Source organism: Marmota marmota, unplaced genomic scaffold (assembly GCF_001458135.2).
Source record: "Marmota marmota marmota unplaced genomic scaffold, marMar, whole genome shotgun sequence".
NCBI lineage: Eukaryota > Metazoa > Chordata > Mammalia > Rodentia > Sciuridae > Marmota > Marmota marmota.
The window spans coordinates 14,296,435-14,315,222 of record NW_026000082.1 but is presented as its reverse complement, the minus strand read 5'-3'; the positions used below and the strand labels follow the sequence as shown (position 1 = coordinate 14,315,222).

Below are 18,788 nucleotides of genomic sequence, written 5' to 3'. Positions count from 1 at the left end.
CAATTAAAAAAAAAAAAAAAAAAAAAAAAAGAATGACCAAACAGACAGGGAGAGGCAGGTGGAAAACCAGAGACCTCATTTGAATATGGATTCATCAACTACTACTACTACTACTACTACTACTTCTTTAACCTTGTGAAAATTACTTTATCTCTCCATACCTTGATTTTCCTTGTATGCTGTTTACAATAAACATAATACCCATTATCTCATCTTAGAATTAAGTATAGGAAAATGGTTAGCACATGGAGTGTTGGAACTCTTTAAGTGCTCAATAAATGGTAGTTATTATTATGATTAAAAACAATAAACCCTCCTAGGCTATAGTCATTTACTCTATCACTTTACCTAACTATTTCTCTATCAACTAGCTCTTTGTCAAAATGTCTATTTTCTTATTTTCAAACATGCCCTGTATTTCCTGTCTCCCAGCCTGGTTCAGATTACTCTCTTAGTGTCACATAATATCTCTTTTCATATCTACTTGCTAAAATTCTAGCCCATTCTTTCGAAGCATACCACAAAAGCCATCTTTGGCTTTGAAATCATTCAAAATTTACCCTTAATGTGACCTCCTTTCTTTTACATCTTTAAAGTTTTAATCAACTCTCATGGCACTTACCACTTCCTTAGTGTGGGCAATCAATAGTTAATTATATTCTCCTTTTATTCTCTTAAGTTATCTTCTCAAATTACCTAATATCCCTAGCAATATATTAATTCATCAATTTAATAATAAGGATCTAAAAAAGATGCACATGTGTTTTTAAAAAGGTATGATTTAACCACTATTACTACAAGTCTTTTGGAATTTTCATTTGCTCTTGTTCTACATTGTTTAAATCAATACCTGACATTACATTAAATCCTGTTTACTACACATCTGCCTTTTATATTCCTCACTCTCGCTACTCCTATTGAGAGTTAATTTTCAACCTTGAAACAAATAACACACTGTGATAAATCTCATTATAATCTGTTCAATATAAGAAATCCAAGTTCTTAAGGCATTTCTACTAATCTATCTATGCTCATAATTCTTAATTTGTTGCACTCAGCAACACAGAAAAGCAAAGCATCCTACTTTCAGCATGACATAGAAGTATTAACATGTTTGTGTTTATTTTCCTTTAATTTCCTGCTCTGCTACACATTAGCTGGCTTTTTTATCTGTTTTATTATTAAATAAACAGTGGGGAAGAAGCAGAGTTACTTAGTTTAAAAAAGCTTTAAACTCCATCAGTCCTAGATTTGAATCTAGTAAACTGCTGGTCTACCTGGATCAAATCTGTTGAACTATATAATCTCAATCAAGTTACTTAATATTTCTGGTCCTCAGTTTCTAGATGTTTGAAGTGGAATTATTACTTAAGAGGTCATTAAAAAAATGAAAAATTAGATAATACAAATAAAGTATGAAGATTGTATGCTAAAATAACATTTAGCTTTTCTCTGTATTATTAACAGAATCTTTTCACATTTGTAAAACAATTTTCATTATCTGTTTGAAGTCACTATCTTTTCACTTAGCCCAACATCTATAAGAGTCAATGCTGACTTAAGTAACACTATCTTTATAAAGCAAAAAATTATTATTGGTTTTACAAATATTGGTTATAGTATATATTCTAGAAAGATCTTTAACCTTAGAAATAACAGAGATAATGAACAATACAAGGAGAAAGTGATAAACAAATGACTGACACTATTATTATTGGTAGGTTATAATTAGATAGAACTGTGCAATAATTTTAAATCCATAATTAACTGGACCAAAAATATACAGACAAAAATATTAAAGGGTAATTAATGTTTCATAGTCTGTAAATTTGATTAATTATTTCTTTACCTGAATCACTTGCTGCAATAACAATTGTCCCACCAGGAGCAAAAGGATCATTGTGCTTCAATGTTTCTACCTAAACAAATTACACAAATCCATGACTAAGAGATACAACATTTCATAGCTGAAACTTAACTTTAACTCTCAAGAAAATATTCTTTACAAATTCTAAATTAATTCAAGAACACAAATATTAGGAACAAATGTTTTCCCCTACTGATCTTCAGTCTTATTAAGTGGAAATGATACATATTATTTTTAAATTAATTCTTGAACTGTGCAACATCCATTCCAAAGAGTACATGAAATGTACATATGGTTTAATAAGTAAGTATTAGATGAACATCCATGTAATAATTTCCCAAGAAGTTGCCAACACCTCAGAAGATGTCACGTGCCCCTCCCTAATTACAACCCCATTCCTCCGCTGCTGAGGTGATTATTACCATGATTTTGGTGGTACTCATTTCTTCATAGCATTGCTACTTGTACAGTTGCAAGCTATTTTAACTATTTGTTCTGAAATAATTTAAACAGACAGAAGAGTTGTAAAGATAACAGTTACCAAACACCCTTCACCTAGCATCCTCTAATGTTACTATTTCATATAATCATAGAACATCTGTTAAAACTGGGGAATTAATATTGGTACAAAACTATAAAGCATGAATTTTATTTGGATTTTACCAGTTTTTCCATTAATGTTCTTTTTCTACTTCAGGATATCATGGTCTATTCAGGATGCACACTATTTTCATAGATTTCCTGGAACTTCATATCATAAAATCCTTTGTTTTTATTTCCTAACTGTTACCTAAAAATAATTCTAGCATTCTGAGCCTCAGAGGAAACAAACAGCTTTCGTTAAAAAGAAAACTGCTGCTTTTGATAATAAACTATGTGAAAGTTTGGAATCAAGTTGCACAATTAGTGGATATAAGAGGTGAGGATTTTACCTGTCAATCAACTGCCCCTATCTCAGTCCAGTTTTCTTGTACAACATGAAACTACTGTCTCAAAAACTAAGTCTCCAAATAAAAAGAAAGATACAAACAAGCAAAAAACTCTCAGTCCATCCACAACTATTGAAATTGCGTGACAGATACATGGAGGAGGTTTGTTACTTCGTTTTGAGTACTTTCAAATATCTATAATATAAAGGTCATCAGATAATAAAGCACTCACCTCTATGACCTTAGGCACGATAAGTTAGTATTTTTTTTTTAGTCCCATATTTTATTTTTGAAATGGAGATACCAACACCTACCTTTTTATGTGAAGATCACAAATAATAAATGAGAAACACATAGAAACACTTGGGTCATAGTATATGGTTATTAAAATAGTGGTTGTTATTGCAGATATGTATATACTCAAGAAAGCTTGACATTTAGTGGGAATTTATATTTCTATACAAGATTAATATTCCAGATGTCTCCATTGTTCCTTTTACAGTAATTTTCAATAATATACCAAATATTTCTGGCAAGATTTACTTAAGACTGGTTTTTGGATTTCTAGTTATTTATTTTTAATATCCTGAATGGGATAAAATTTGACTCCTTCTCAAGGATGAACTTAATTTTTGAACACTATAAGTCAGTATACTCAATTGTTAGTGGTTGATCAAACTATGAATAACAAACCTGAACCAAAAACTAAATGGATTGAGATGAGACAGAATTCTTATTTTCTCCTCAAAACTGGGAATTAAATCCAGGGGACTCTACCTCTGATCTACTCAGATCTTTTGATTTTTCTATTTTAAGACAGGGAATTGCTAAGTTGACTGGCCTCAAACAAATAGTCCTCCTGCCTTAGATATCCAAGTAGCTGGGATTATAGGCATGCACCAAGGTTCTGGATGAGATAGAAATTCTTATATTACCCATTAGTAATAATCTAAGGGATGATTCTTTCATCACTATACATTTCAAGAAATTCACTTAGGACAATAGTTATCCACTCAAATTAACAGTTTTAAATCCTCCCACTTACTGATGTATTATTGCTCTGGCTGGATGCACTAAAAGGGTCGTTACTTAAAGTGGCAAAAGGATCAGTAGAAGACTGCTTGAAGAAAGAGTCAGATGCAAATGGATCTGAACCTTTGAAAGGATCACCACCAAATGGATCTAAGAAAATAAAGCACAAATAAAATAAATTAAAAATATCATTACAGTAAACTTCCTATAACCTGAAGACAGGCATCACAATTGCCTTAATTAAAGGACATTTTGAAGTCTTGCAGAATCTAAAATAGGTGATAAGATATAGAGCTTTTCACCTACTAAACTACTTTTAAAGTTAGCACATAATTTTAAGAGATCTAATTTTAAGTGCCCTTATTCTATGCTATCATAACTAAAGGAAACAGCAACAAACACTTAAATATATTTCCCTTTCTGAGTTTAAAGCTAACAGCCAATACTTTGGAACAGGTTCAGGAAACAAAACTAAACTGTAAACAAGATTGCTTTATTCTAATGAAAAATCCCAGAAAAAGAATACCTTAAAAAGTCCAATACTAAAAGGCAGCAGAATACAACAGACACTAGTATGGCAATATGTAAATCAATGGATGTGTAATTGATGTGATTCTGCAATCTGTATATGGGGTAAAAATGGGAGTTCATAACCCACTTGAATCAAAGTGTGAAATATGACATATCAAGAACTATGTAATGTTTTGAACAACCAACAATAAAAATTAAAAAAAAAAAGTCCAATACTGAGTAATTCTTCAAGATGTTTCCTTTTTCCCCATTCGAATGAATAGGCTATAATCTTAGGAAATAAAATTATATTCTAACCCTGTAGTATGTAGATTCATTATGCTCATCTAATCTTTAGCTAGAGAGATTAGAGCCAATAGTATTTAAAGCAATATTAAAGATTATTAAAAAGTAAAACTGGGACTGGAGGTATAGTTCTCCTAGCATATGTGAGGTTATGGGTTCGATCTCCAGCACCACAAATACACACACACACACACAGTACAGCTAACAGTTTATTAAGCAAATTCACAAGAACCTATGACTCTCTTACTGAAAACGCCAGGCATATGCAGCATTTTATTTTAGACTATGGCTTTAAAGCAGCTTCAACTCAATAAATAAGAAGCTTATTTCCTATAACTCTCCAACATTGTTAACTCTCCTAAATACAAAATAAGCCTACAATAAGCAGAATTGAATTAAAGCTAAGATGTAATGCAATAATGTACTGACCAATTTTCCCAAAAGGATCATCCTTGAAAGGATCACCTGGATAAAATAAGGAGAAATCAAAATAACAAAATTTATTCTTGTGGCACCATTACTTAAAGGATAACTTTTTTAAAAAGGGTAACTCTTAAAAAAACTTTCATGTTAAACAAAAGTCAAATTTTTTAAAGCTAAGTTAGTTTCAATTACTCTACCTCCAAGCAAATAAAATTATGAATGTCATTCACCTTAGGAAATATTTAAAATAATAAAGAATTTTAAAAAATAAAAGATAAAGGCTGAACTGAAATACACCTCAAAAGAGATAAATTTGAAACAGAACCTACTATACTTACCTTGATCACAAGCAGAAGTTACAAATGAAGGGGAAGATGAGCACAACAGCATTAATTTTACTAAAAAATATCTACAGAAATGAAGACACTGAGCTTCACTGAAGCAAAGGAGAGAGAGAGAGAGAGAGAGAGAGAGAGAGAAGAGTCCAGAGGCAAAACCCTTATTTTTATGGCCATTTGATTTCTGACAAGAGTACCAACAATACACAGTGCAGAAACAACAGTCTTTGCAACAAAGTTTGGGGACAACACAACCCCTACACCTCATATCATATATAAAAAAAATCTAAATCTAACAGAACTATAAAACTCTTGGAAGAAGAAAAAAATAAATTGAACTTTACCCAATTTAGGAATCTTTGTGCTTAATAGCACATGAAGAACATAACAGACAACACAGAATGCCAAGAAAATATTGCAAATCATATATTTCATAAGAGAATTATTATTTAGAATATGTATAGCTCTCATAAATCAATAACAAAAAGGCAAACCAAATATAAAATGGGCAAAAAGATTTGATGGTCAACATTTGCGAACAAATTTTTGTGTGAATATATATGTTTTCATTTCTGAGTGTATTATAGGTTCATACAATAATTTTTGTTTAATTAGTAATTCTGCTTAATTGGTGAAGGAACTGTCAGACTGTTTTCCAAAGAGACTGCACAGTTTTACAGTCCCACCAGTAGTGTATGTGGGTTGCAATTTCTCCATATCCTTGTCAACACCTGTTATTATCTATACTTTTGATTATATGCATTCTAGTAGGTATAAAGCAATATCTTATTGGGGGTTGACTAGTATTAGGTATTTTTCTATGTGTTTATTGGTTATTTGTATATCTACTTTAGTGAAATGTTTATTTAAATCATTTTGTCCATTTTGCAATAGAGCTGGGCGTTGGGAGATAGAAAGTGACTGCTATTAGGTATGGGCGTTGGGAGATAGGAAGTGACTGTTACTAGGTATGAAGTTTACAGAGTGATAAAAACTTTTCCAAAATTAGATTGTGGGGATGATTATAAAACCATAAACATACTAAAACTATTAAATTATGTATTAAGTTTTTATTATTTCACTTTATATTTTGCAATGCTGGGGATCAAACCCAGGACCTAGATCATACTAGGCACGCATTCTTGCCACTAAACCACACTCCCAACCCCTGTACATTTTAAATGCACAACTTTTAAATCTTTTGACACTTTATATATATTTATACATATATACATACATACACACACACACATATATATATACATATATACACATATCAATAAAGCCGTTTTTAAAAAAAGAGTTCTAGCCGGGCATGGTGGTGCAACCCTGTAATCCCAGTGGAAGCTGGGGCAGGAGGATCACAAGTTCAAAGGCAGCCTCAGCAAATTAGCGAGGCTTTTAATAACTCAGTGAGATCCTGTCCCTAAATAAAATACAAAAAAAAAAAAAAAAGGGGGGGGGCTGGAGATGTGGCTCAGTGGTTAAGCACTCCTGTTCACTCCCAATATACACCCTCCAACCCCTCAAAAAAGAATTCTAGTATCTGGGCTCATCTCTGATATAACTTTAAGTAATTTATTCTGCCTTTGTGCCTTAAGTTTCACATCTTTAAAACTAATAATCAAACTAATCAGTTTCACAAGTTAATTTTGGAAATAAAATACAATGTCAAAGAGCTTTGACCCAAGTGATATTTAAAGTACTTTACACTGATATCAACTAATTCTTGGCTAACTTCAGAATGTCTTACCCTTGAGCCCGGTATGGTGGCGTATGCCTGTAATACCAGTGACTCCGGTGGCTGAGGCAGAAGGATTTTGAGTTCAAAGTCAGTCTCAGCCTTACTGAGGCCCTGAGCAACTTGGCGAGATCCTGTCTCTAAACCAAATATTAGAAAAAGGGCTGGGGATGTGGCTCAGTGGTCAAATGCCACCGGGTTCAATCCAGGTACCAAAAAAAAAAAAAAGTGTCCAACCTCCACAATCTCCACTACTTGCCTATACCATTTTTTCTTTGGTTCTTATTCTGAAAAAGAAACATACTCTCTTTTTTTTTTTTTAGTTGTTGATAGACTTTTATTTTATTTCTTTGTATGTGGTGCTGAGAATCAAACCCAGCGCCCCACACATGCCAGGCAAGCTCACCACCACTGAGCCACAACCCCAACCCCAAGAAACATACTCTTAATTAGGGACCCCTAAGACATAATCAAAGATTTAGTCCTGGATTTAGCTGCCTGTGGCAGATAAATATTAGCAAACTTAAGACTGTAAGTGTTTCTGTTTTCACTTTCTTATAATGAGTATGCTCTCAATGAAGTCCTAATTCTTACACAGTTTACATATTAAAAAGTCTTTTTGGGTAAACTTAAACTTATAATATTAAAAAATGATACTTGGGGGGCTGGGGACATGGCTCAGTGGTAGAGCACTTGCCTGGCATGTATGAGGCACAGGTTCGATTCTCAGCACCACATATAAATAAATAAGATCCATTGACAAGTAAAAACTATTTAAAAAAAAATGATACTTGGAGCTGGGGTTGTGGCTCAGTGACAGAGCGCTTGCCTCCTATGTGTGAGGTACTGGGCTCAATCCTCAGCACCACATAAAAATAAATAAATAAAATAAAGGTTTTGTGTCCAACTACAACAACAACAACAAAATGATACTTACTGCCAACAAAAGGATCAGATTGGAAAAAATCCAAGTTTGTATCTGCAACTGGACCTGTCAGTGAACTTGATTCTGATTTAAATGGATCTTCCTAAAAATAATTTTAAATTAAAAAAAAATTTTTAGGAACCAAGGTTTTAAAATAGAACATTTTAAAATAAAATAATGCATGTTTAAATCATACCCATGCTTTACAAAAACAAATATTATATTTTCAGTCATAAAGAACATTTAACACATTAGTGATAAGAGTACTTAAATATAAAATTATTTACCTCTTTTGCATGTCTGTCATTGTCAAATTCAGGACAAACTTTTTCATTAACAGATGCAGGTACCACTTCATTTTCATCAATCACATCAGGTGATATTTCAGGACTACTTCTTGTCTACAAGATAAACAAACAAATATACATATACATATGCATACATACTTTTTATATATTAATATACTTTAACATATTTATTTATATGATTTAGTAAATACATAAAATTTCATATACACTCACACACTTTTTTTTTTTTTTGAAGTGGCACTAGGGATCAAATTCAGGTCCTTGCCCTCACTATGTTAGTGCTCTACCATTGAACCCTTCACCCTACTTATAAAATATTACTGCTACAGACTACATTGTCCTTTTCTACCTGGCAGAGAAAACTAACAAAGGAAACTCAAACTTTATTAAAAAACAACAACAAAAAGACAAACACAATATACTCATTGAATGATTTCTTCTCCTATAATCTAAGAAAAATGGTGTCACCAAGCATCAAAGTCACTTAAGCCAGAAGTGTTCAGGTCATCTTTAGTCACTTCCTATTTTGGTTATCCTTCAGCTAAAATAAGAGTCCAAGTCTTGTTCTTTCTACCTCTTTTTCTCAAATTCTTCTTTCTCCTTTTCTTCATCCAGACAGTCACTATGACTCATTATATAATCATCATCTATGATTCAGACTGTAGGAGTAGCCTTCCACCTGCCTTCCTGCCTCCAATATTGTAGTCTTTCAATCTACCCTCCTTTATAGTAGCCAAAGTAAGAGTTCTAAATGCGAATCTTATAATGGTCTTTCTGGTTAAAAGTTCTTCAACAACTCTCCACTGTTTTCTTGATTTAGATCATTAGTAAAAAGTCTTACTAATACCAACAGTTTGATGTGTTTAAAGGATAATCCAGTAATCTGACTTTCGTGCTTAAAAGAATATTGAATCATGTATCTATGACTTCATTGTCTAAATATAATGAAGTCTCTAAGTTTTACATCTTTTTTTTTAGAGAGAGAGAGAGAGAATTTTTTTAATATATATTTTTTTTTTTTTAGTTTTCGGTGGACACAACATCTTTATTTGTATGTGGTGCTGAGGATCGAACCCAGCGCACCCGCACATGCCAGGCTAGCGGGCTACTGCTTGAGCCACATTCCCAGCCCTAAGTTTTACATCTTTAATATCTCTTAAATTTAGGCTAAAACAACTCTCACAGGTTCTCAATAGCTCCTTTGTGTGTTCAGCCCCACTCTCCACTTCTCCCATTTCTAAAAGGTAAATTTAATCATCTTATTTCTCATTTTAAATTCTTCAATGGTTACTCATGGCAGTAAGATAAATTCCACAATGCTTCAAGATGAAGCTAATTTCCTTATCCTCTGGCCAGGTATGATCTATAAGTCATTTTTTTCCAGTTTGGTCCACACATCAAAATCATGCATAGAATTTGTTTTGAAAATACACGTACCTGGTTCCATTTCAGAAACTACTTCAGCAAGTTTGGGGTAGAACATATTACATGTGTGTTTTGAGAAAGTATTTAAGAAAATGCAGATGCCCACTAGGAGAGAGACTTACCTCTTGCTAATATCTTCCTCACCATCACAAGATGTCCTCAAAACCTCTCATGATTCTAAACAGATGTTTTCTTCTACTTGTATCCATACTATACTGATTCTCTGACAGGAATGTACCACCTTCTTCTTTGCTCAACCCTTATTCACTTGCCAAAGCATTCCCTACAAAACCTTTTTTGAGTACCTTTCAGCTGTCCTATCTGAAAAGACTATGCTTCTTTTATCACTCTTTTAACACAGTGTCATGCTACTACACTATATGCTGCTTAAAGGAAAAAGTTAAAGATACTTTATCTCTATAGCCCTAACATATAGTTGGCACAATCTAAATAACTAGTAAAAATCAATGTCCTCAATATTATAATATTATATAATAAAGAATTACTTTCAGCTTTGAATGAGAGTAACTAAAAAACTTCTGGTATTAGTTTTTTTTCTTTCTCTTTCAGTACTGGGGCAAATACAGGAACTCTCACATGCTAGGCAAGCTCTTTATCACACAGCTATCCCCTCAGCTACTTAAAAAAAAAAATTTAAAAAGTTAATATCTAAGTCAGGTTGAGGTGCAGCAGCATCTGCTTATTGTAAGATAAATTCTCAACAACTCAAAAAGCTGAAATAGGAGGACTACCTGAGAACATGAGTTTTAGACTACCCTGAGCAACATAGTGAGACTCCATCACACAGAAACACAACACACACAAATTTCCTTTAGAAGTATTGTTTTTTAAATACGTTCTACAAGGCCATTAAAATTACATTTCAGGAGCTGGGCAAGTGGTGCATGCCTGTAATCTCAGGAGGCTGAGGCATGAAGATTATAAGTTTGAGGTCAGCCTCAACAACTTAATGAGACCCTGTCTCAAAATAAAAAATAAAAAGGTCTAGGGATGTAGCTCAAGTGGTAAAGTGCTCCTTGGTTTAATCCCCAGTACTTCCTTTAAAATAAATAAGTAAATAAACAAATAAATAATTTAAAAAATAAATTACATTTTAATACTAGTGAAAGCTGTGAGTCTTATTGTATCAAAACTCACTCTCTGCTTCTAAAAACGAAATCTCAATAGTCCTCAGGGCATACTAACATATTTATATTAGGTATGATGCCAACAAAAGTTTGATTTGCATCCATCTTTTTTTCTGAAGTTAATTATGAAGGTATTAAGACTCACTGGAGACTCCTGATGTATGGGCTCGGACTCCAGGTTGTTCTGGCCTTCAACCTGTTCATTAAGGTTGGCTGTCTCACTGCTGCTTGTACTGAGGCTGCAATAATCTGTAGCACCATTTACAAGAATGCTGTGTGGACTACTGCACCAATTTGACTGATTATTATGATTTTCCAGCTCTTTCATTTCCATGAGTCTCATTTGCATCTGTCAACACAAAGTAAAATTACAAAACAACTTATTAGTAGAAAGACATGCAACATAAAAATAATTATATCCTTAGATTTGGTCAAAAACAAATTTGCTCTTCACCAGGAGAATCCTCTGGGAATACAGCATGACTTAGAGGAAAGATTTCAGTAATCTCTCTCTAGTACACATGATTTCTTTTTTTGTTGGGGTATTTTTTGAAATTTCCCAAGAATTTCGATTCTTACAAATTGCAAAGAATCTGTGAACTAGCAATATTTTGTGGAGCATTAGAAAAAGAAGGGCCAGAGTACTGGAAGGAAAGATAGCAATATGACAGAGAAAAAGAATACTCAGTGACAGTACTTTTATAATAGAGATACAGAAGTTGAGGGAGAGAGAAGGCTTTGGAAGCAGCTGTACTCTACTGGGAAAGGAGAGTGAAGATAAGGGTCCTATACTATGTAAATGGGGTTAGAGCCCTAGAAAATATTGTCTAAATCTAAGTTGTGCTGAACATGTTAAATAAAGAACACTTGAAGCATGTATTTTTTTTTTTCTTTCTTTTCGTGACGGGGTGTACAGGGCTTGAACCCAGGATGTTATACCTCTGAGCTACATCCCCAGTCATTTTTATTTTTATTTTATTTTGAGACAGCATCTCCCTAAGTTGCTGAGGCTGGCCATGAACTTGTGATCCTCCTGCCTCAGCCTCCTGAGCCACCGGGATTGCAGGCATGCACCACCACACCCAGCTCAACGTGGTTTGTTTTGTTTTTGTTTTTTATGGTGCTGGGGATTGAACCCAGGGCCTTGTGCATGCGACATAAGCACTCTACCAATTGAGTTATATTCCCAGCCCTCAAAGTGTTTTTGATTTCATTATCCAAATGAATTTATACTCCTGGAACAATAATAAGATCCATAAGATAGAATTCAATAAATTGTAATATATTATAAAAGCTAGATGCTATATGGGACCATGAATAGAAGAACAAAATACTAACATCTATTTTTATTTATTTTGCATTACATTTTTTTAAACATTTATTTATTTATGTATCTTTAGTTTTAGGTGGACACATTATTTTGTTTTTATGTGGTACTGAGGATCGAACCCAGTGCCTCATGCATGCTAGGCGAGCGCGCTACCATTGAGTCACAATCCCAGTCCCTATAATTCTTATTATACATATAGAGCACAATTCTTCATATCTCTGTTTGTATATAAAGTATGTTGACACCAATTCGTGTCTTCATACATGTACTTTGGAGAATGATGTCCATTACATTCCACCATCCTTGCTAACCCCCTGCCTCCTCCCTTTCCCTCCCACTCATCTGCCCTATCTAGAGTTCATCTATTCCTCCCATGCTCCCCCTCCCTACCCCACTATGAATCAGCCTCCTTATATCAGAGCATTTGTTTTTGATATAAGGAGGCTGATTCATAGTGGCTAACTTCATTTGGCTAACTTCACTTAGCATTATCTTCTCCAATGCCATCCATTTACCTGCAAATACCATGATTTTATTCTCTTTTATTGTTGAGTAATATTCCATTGTGTATATATGGCACTTTTTTAATCCATTCATCTACTGAAGGGCATCTAGGTTGGTTCCACAGTTTAGCTATTGTGAATTCTGGTGCTATATACATTGATGTGGCTGTGTCCCTGTAGTATGCTGATTTTAAGTCCTTTGGGTACAGACTGAGGAGAGGGATAGCTGGGTCAAATGGTGGTTCCATTCCCAGATTTCCAAGGAATCTCCATACTCCTTTCTATATTGGCTGCACCAATTTGCAGTCCCACCAGCAATGTTTATACTAACATTCATAATAACAAAAAGCAAACTTATAAATATCTCAAAGCAATCAATAGGGGCTGGGGATGTGGCTCAAGTGGTAGCATGCTCGCCTGGCATACGTGCAGCCCGGGTTCAATCCTCAGCACCACATACAAACAAAGATGTTGTGTCCCACTGAAAACTAAAAAAAAAATAAATATTAAAATTCTCTCTCTCTCTCTTAAAAAAAAAAAAGCAATCAATAAGGCAGATTCAAAAAGTTTCTATTGAAAAAGTATAGATGGAATTTTACTGGGTAATTTCCATTTTTTAATAAACTGTAATTTTTAAAAATCACTTTTGAATTCCCTTCATTTATTACCATGCCACTTTTTGTTTTTAGCAAACTTAAAAATGAATAATTACTTAATGATCTTTCATAAATCAAGCTCTCTGTACCCTCTATTTTAATTTCGCCATAGGGTTATTAAATTACTGAAATTGGAATTTATAATTTTCCACAGGTCTTTTATACCCAGGGAAAGAACACTACATTGGTTTAGGAGATAGGTGCATATCTAGTCATCTTCTACTACTTGGGTGATCTTAGTCAAAGCAACTTTTTCAAATTTCAGTTTTTCTCTTAATCTATACAGAATAATGACTACCTTCACAGATGATTGTTGTATGGCTCAAAAGATAGAATTCAAAAGAACTCTTTAAAAAGCAAAAGTCTATGTAAATGAGGAATTAAGTACATAAAAGTACCCAGCACAATGCATTTTTTACTATCATAGTACTTAAGTTTTTCTAGCATCTTGTTTGTCCTTTGTTCCTTTTCTACTAATTCACTGCACTTTTTTTTTAATGAACAATCTTGAGCTCTTTGAGGTTAGAAACTACAAGTTTTGTTTTATATACTTTGTATCTTCAACATCAACCATAACCATGCACTCTATAAGTTTAATATATTCACTGAATGAACATCAATATTGTGCTTTATATATTTGAACAGTGGTTATAAGTAAGTGTGTTTGTGTGTGTGTATAATCTACCAAATAACATCGTATTTTGAGTTTAAACAATCTAAAAATATTACACATTTATAAAACACAGCATACAACCTTTATATAATAATAGAGCAGTGGCTTATAAACTCTTTTACTTTAACCCATAAAAATAAATCAATTACACATCTTAATCCAGTAAAGGTATATGTACACATTTGGATTTATCTGTGTGTGTATATGTATACATATACATAACATAGACACATGCATTTATATGATGTGAGTAGATATGTAGTCATACATACCCTCACATATATATATAAAATACACACACATATTAGTGAAACAAGTTTCATGAAGTTATACTTATCCTGATTATAATTAATGCACCATGTCTCATGCATGCTAGGTAAGCTTTCTACTACTGAGCTACACCTTCAGCCCTGTATTTAATTTAAAATTTTTTTTTATCCTGATCATTATATCAATTTCATGCTCCACTACAACTTTAAAACCATGAAACTAAAATTAAACCCATCATATAGATGAAACAGTGAGAGGAAATACCTGCTTATCAAACAATTTATTTAGAACAGAATCCTTATGGTTAGCCTGAGACAATTAATAGAATCTTGACAAAAATTAGGTTTTCTTTTGTATGGCTCATACACATTGCTTTATTTTCTCAATAATGATTTCTAATATCTTCTTTACTTGTTTATGTTCCTTCCTTTCAAAGAAGCCCCCTTTCTAAAAAGGTCAAAGAAAGGAAAACGAAAAGACAAGTCAAAGATTGGGAGAAATTATTGTAAATCATTTATCTGATAAAGGAATTAGGTCCAGAACATGCTAGAAACTTATAATAATAAAAGACAAACAATCTAATTGTTGAAATGAATGAAAGACATTAATAGACATTTCATCCAAGAAGATAAAAAAATGGCTGATAAGTACATGAAAAGGCACTCAACAAATGACAAGTGATAACTTCTCATCAAGGAAAAGCAAGTTAAACACTATGAGATACCACTTTACACCTATTAGAAGGACTATAATGTATTGGTGACAGAAGAACCTAGACCCCTCATATACTGCTGGTATATGTATAAAATGGTGCAGCTTCTTTGGAAAACAGTTTATTAATGTTAAAGTAAAGAAGTAAAGCACCACTTTATAATATGGCCAGCTATTCCACAACCAAAAGAAATAAAATCACCTACACAAAGACTTGTAGGTGAATGTTCACAGCAACATTAATCAGTATAGTCAACAAGTAAAAAGAATGTTCATTAACTGGGACATTAAATAAATGAAATAGTTTCTAAATATATAATGGAATATCTTCAGCAATAAAATGAAACATAATGTCAACAATACATTCCACAATAGATGAACCTCAAAAATATGCTGTTAAAAAATCACTTAAGATTACATATTGTTTGACTGCATCTATATGAAGTATCTAAAAATGACAAATCTGTAAGAAGCAGAAAGCTAATTTATATGATTGAAGACTGGGGCCTGGGAATGTGGCTCAAGCCGTAGCGCGCTTGCCTGGCAGGCGTGCGGCCCAGGTTCGATCCTCAGCACCACATACAAACAAAGATGTAGTGTCCGCAGAAAACTAAAAAAAATAAATATTAAAATTCTCTCTCTCTTTAAAAAAAAAATGATTGAAGACTGAAAAAAAAGAGGAGAGATCATTTAAGAATAAAAGAAGTATTTTAAAGCTGGATTGTGATGCTTGTGCAACTCAAAATTTACTGAATAATCACTGATTTATACCCTTAAAACCTGAGAATTAGAGCTGGGATTGTAGCTCATCAGTGGAGCACTTACCTTGCATGTATGAGGCACTGGGTTTGATTCTTAGCACCACATAAAAATAAATAAATAAAATAAACGTATTGTCCATCTACAACTAAAAAAAATATTTTTTAAAAACCCTTTAGATAAAATCAATTTTGAAAAAAAAAAAACCTTAGAATTTTATGATATATAAATTCTACCTCAACAAACGAGTTTTTAAAAAACTATTTTAAGAATATCCATTCTTCTGGTAGCATTACCAACCAGGGAAACTATTTTGGGTTATCTTCTTACTGAGGACCTACAATGAAATAAGAACTGTGCTAAGCGACAGATTAAAAAAACAAACAAACCAAAAAACTGTGTAAGCTCCTAGAACAGAAAGGAAAATCTACTAGAAGAGATCAACATATAAATAAATGTGCAGGAAAAAATCTTAACCATTATTATAACAAAGTCCACCAAAAGTTCACCTTCCAGATAAGAGGGAGCAGAGAAAGGAGGAATTCATTATATATAATAATTAAGAATACTGAAAGGGGTTTTAGAAGACCTGGATGAATGTGGCTCCTTTAAAGATTATGTAAGCATAATTTCCTTGGCCTCAGCTTATTCAAGTTCAAATTGAAAGAAGGAAATGACATGAATTCTATGTTCTTATGTAACCAACCATCTTACTATCATGATAACTAAAATGTTAATTCTCCATGTAGTAAAGGCTAGAAATGAAAAAGCAAAGGATTTATACATGGGACCAACCATAAAATTCCAAATTTATTTATAGAAGAAACAATTTTCTAATTTAAAAAAACGAGTTTTTCCCAAACAGAAAAACCGATTTCAAAATTAGAACAATAAGACACTAGGTTATTACTTATAAAAGTAAGCAACACTTACTGAGCATGTATGTTCCAAACACTATACTAAAATACCTCACGGGTTTTGCCTCATTAATCCTTACATTAGCCCTCAGAAGTTGGTGTTTTGTTAATTCTCCAATTTTAAAAATGATTCATCTAGTTAGTGGCAGTTCTGGTCCCAGTGTAGGTTGGTCCTCAATAAATGAATAACCCAAAATAATTATCCTACTGGGAATGCTACTAGATGAATGAATATTCTTTAAAATATTTTTTTTCCTTGGGTTTTTTTTTAATTAAAGAAAACCATTTGAGATAAAATTTATATACAATAAAACAAATTTATAGAGGCAAGAAGATTAATTGTTACCTGAGGGTAGGAATGGAGACTGACTAAAAATAAGTATGAGGGATCTTTTGAGAGAGATGGAAATGTTCTAAAATAGAATTATTACATTTTTACAACTCTAAATTTACTGTAAGTCACTGATCTGTTATGCCCTTAAATCCTAGCCCATCTCAATGCAAAGCCCACACTCTTACCCACTGCTCCAATGAGCATGAGATGTACAGGATATATAATTTTAATGTGTAACTGACGACAAGAAACCTATTTAGATAAATAACCAAAAAATAAATAATAAAGTAGGCAGAGGGAGAAAGATCAAAAGTTGACTAAGAGGTCAGCTGACAGTCCAATTGGGCTTATTTATTGCTTTACAAAGACTTACTGAACTGATCTCCTGCTGTGAATCTTGTAGGTGCTGTTGAAGAGGTTCCAGCTGAGCCTTCCCTGACTCCACACTCTCCTCCAATTCTGCTGTTTCTTGTTGCAGGCGACTTAGCTCTTCTCTAGCTTTGGCCAATTCTTCTTCATAAGTGGAGATCTGTGATTCCTGATTAGTTATTTCTGCTTTTAGAGAAGAGATCTATAATATGAAGATGAATAAGAAGAAAGGGGAATTAAAAAAGAGCTGTCATTAAAATGTTAATAATGTACTTATTTCTTTGTTTACTATTTTGGTGTTTTTTGATGTATGGTTTTGGCAGAAAAGGGTAATTGGGGAAAGTATAGAGGAGAGTTGAAGGTATAGATATTTTACTTCCAAACTATCTGGAAAAACTTTATCTTCTGCAACAGTGTTCTTCTATTTCCACTAAAGAGAGCCTGTAATTTCTGATGAACCTTACTCCATTTCCCTCATATGCCAACTGCTGATGGGACTGTCACTTAATGAGAATAATAACAAAAATAGAGAATATTTTCATTTTAAGCCAGGAAAAACAACTCAGGTACAGATGTAGGCAGCAATAAGTAGCCAGACATTACCAGCTGGGCCTCCTCAGCACATTTCTTTCTGACTTCCTTGAGTTGCTCCTCCAGCTGAGCTTTCTGCTCATCCAGTTCATCAAGGAGTTCCTGTACTTGCTGCTTTTGAGCCTGTAGTTTTTGTAGATTAACATTTTCCCTTTGAACTTCATCTTGAAGATCCTGAAATATAAGAAAATTAATATATTATTCTCTTTGGGGGCAGGGAAAGTTTAAGTTAATTTTTAAATCCAACTTAGGAGGGGCTGGGTTTATAGCTCTTGGTAGAGGTAGAGCACTTGCCTCGCACTTGTGAGGTACTAGGTTCTATCCTCAGCACCACATAAAAAATAAATAAATAAAATAAAAAAGATATTGTGTCCATCTCTAAAAATATATATATCTTTAAAAATAAACAAACAAATCCAGTTTAGGAGAAAAAAACTCTTACTGTTTTGGAAGACAACCTCCTCCTCCTCCACCATACCAGGGATTGCACCTGGGATGCTTAACCACTGAGCCACATCTCCAGTTCTTTTTTTTTAGTTTTGAGACAGAGTCTCATTAAGTCCTTAGGGCCTCACTAAGTTGCTGAGGTTGGTATTGAACTTGTTATCTTCCTGTCTCAGTCTCCCCAATCTCTGGGATTACAGGCATGCACCTCCACTCCTAGCTTTATATACAATCTTTACTTGAGAACTCCTTCCCTAAATTCCAGATTTAGATATCCAA

At 33.3% G+C, this 18,788-nt stretch overlaps 1 protein-coding gene across 5 annotated transcripts in view; it reads right to left on the bottom strand.

The window, feature by feature from the left end:
* The window catches only part of Eps15 (epidermal growth factor receptor pathway substrate 15), a 121,990-nt gene that overhangs the window by 27,638 nt on the left and 75,564 nt on the right, over positions 1 to 18,788 (bottom strand). For 4 of the 5 annotated variants that reach the window (XM_048815408.1, XM_048815412.1, XM_048815409.1 and 1 more), the window contains 8 exons: positions 18,078 to 18,239; positions 17,479 to 17,676; positions 11,098 to 11,301; positions 8,359 to 8,472; positions 8,084 to 8,174; positions 5,074 to 5,109; positions 3,842 to 3,978; positions 1,850 to 1,919 (listed from right to left, as the gene is read on the bottom strand). In XM_048815408.1, coding sequence (XP_048671365.1) covers positions 1,850 to 1,919; positions 3,842 to 3,978; positions 5,074 to 5,109; positions 8,084 to 8,174; positions 8,359 to 8,472; positions 11,098 to 11,301; positions 17,479 to 17,676; positions 18,078 to 18,239 — 1,012 coding nt within the window. The remainder of the gene's footprint in view (positions 1 to 1,849; positions 1,920 to 3,841; positions 3,979 to 5,073; positions 5,110 to 8,083; positions 8,175 to 8,358; positions 8,473 to 11,097; positions 11,302 to 17,478; positions 17,677 to 18,077; positions 18,240 to 18,788) is intronic. The other variant, XM_048815410.1, reaches the window with a different exon arrangement.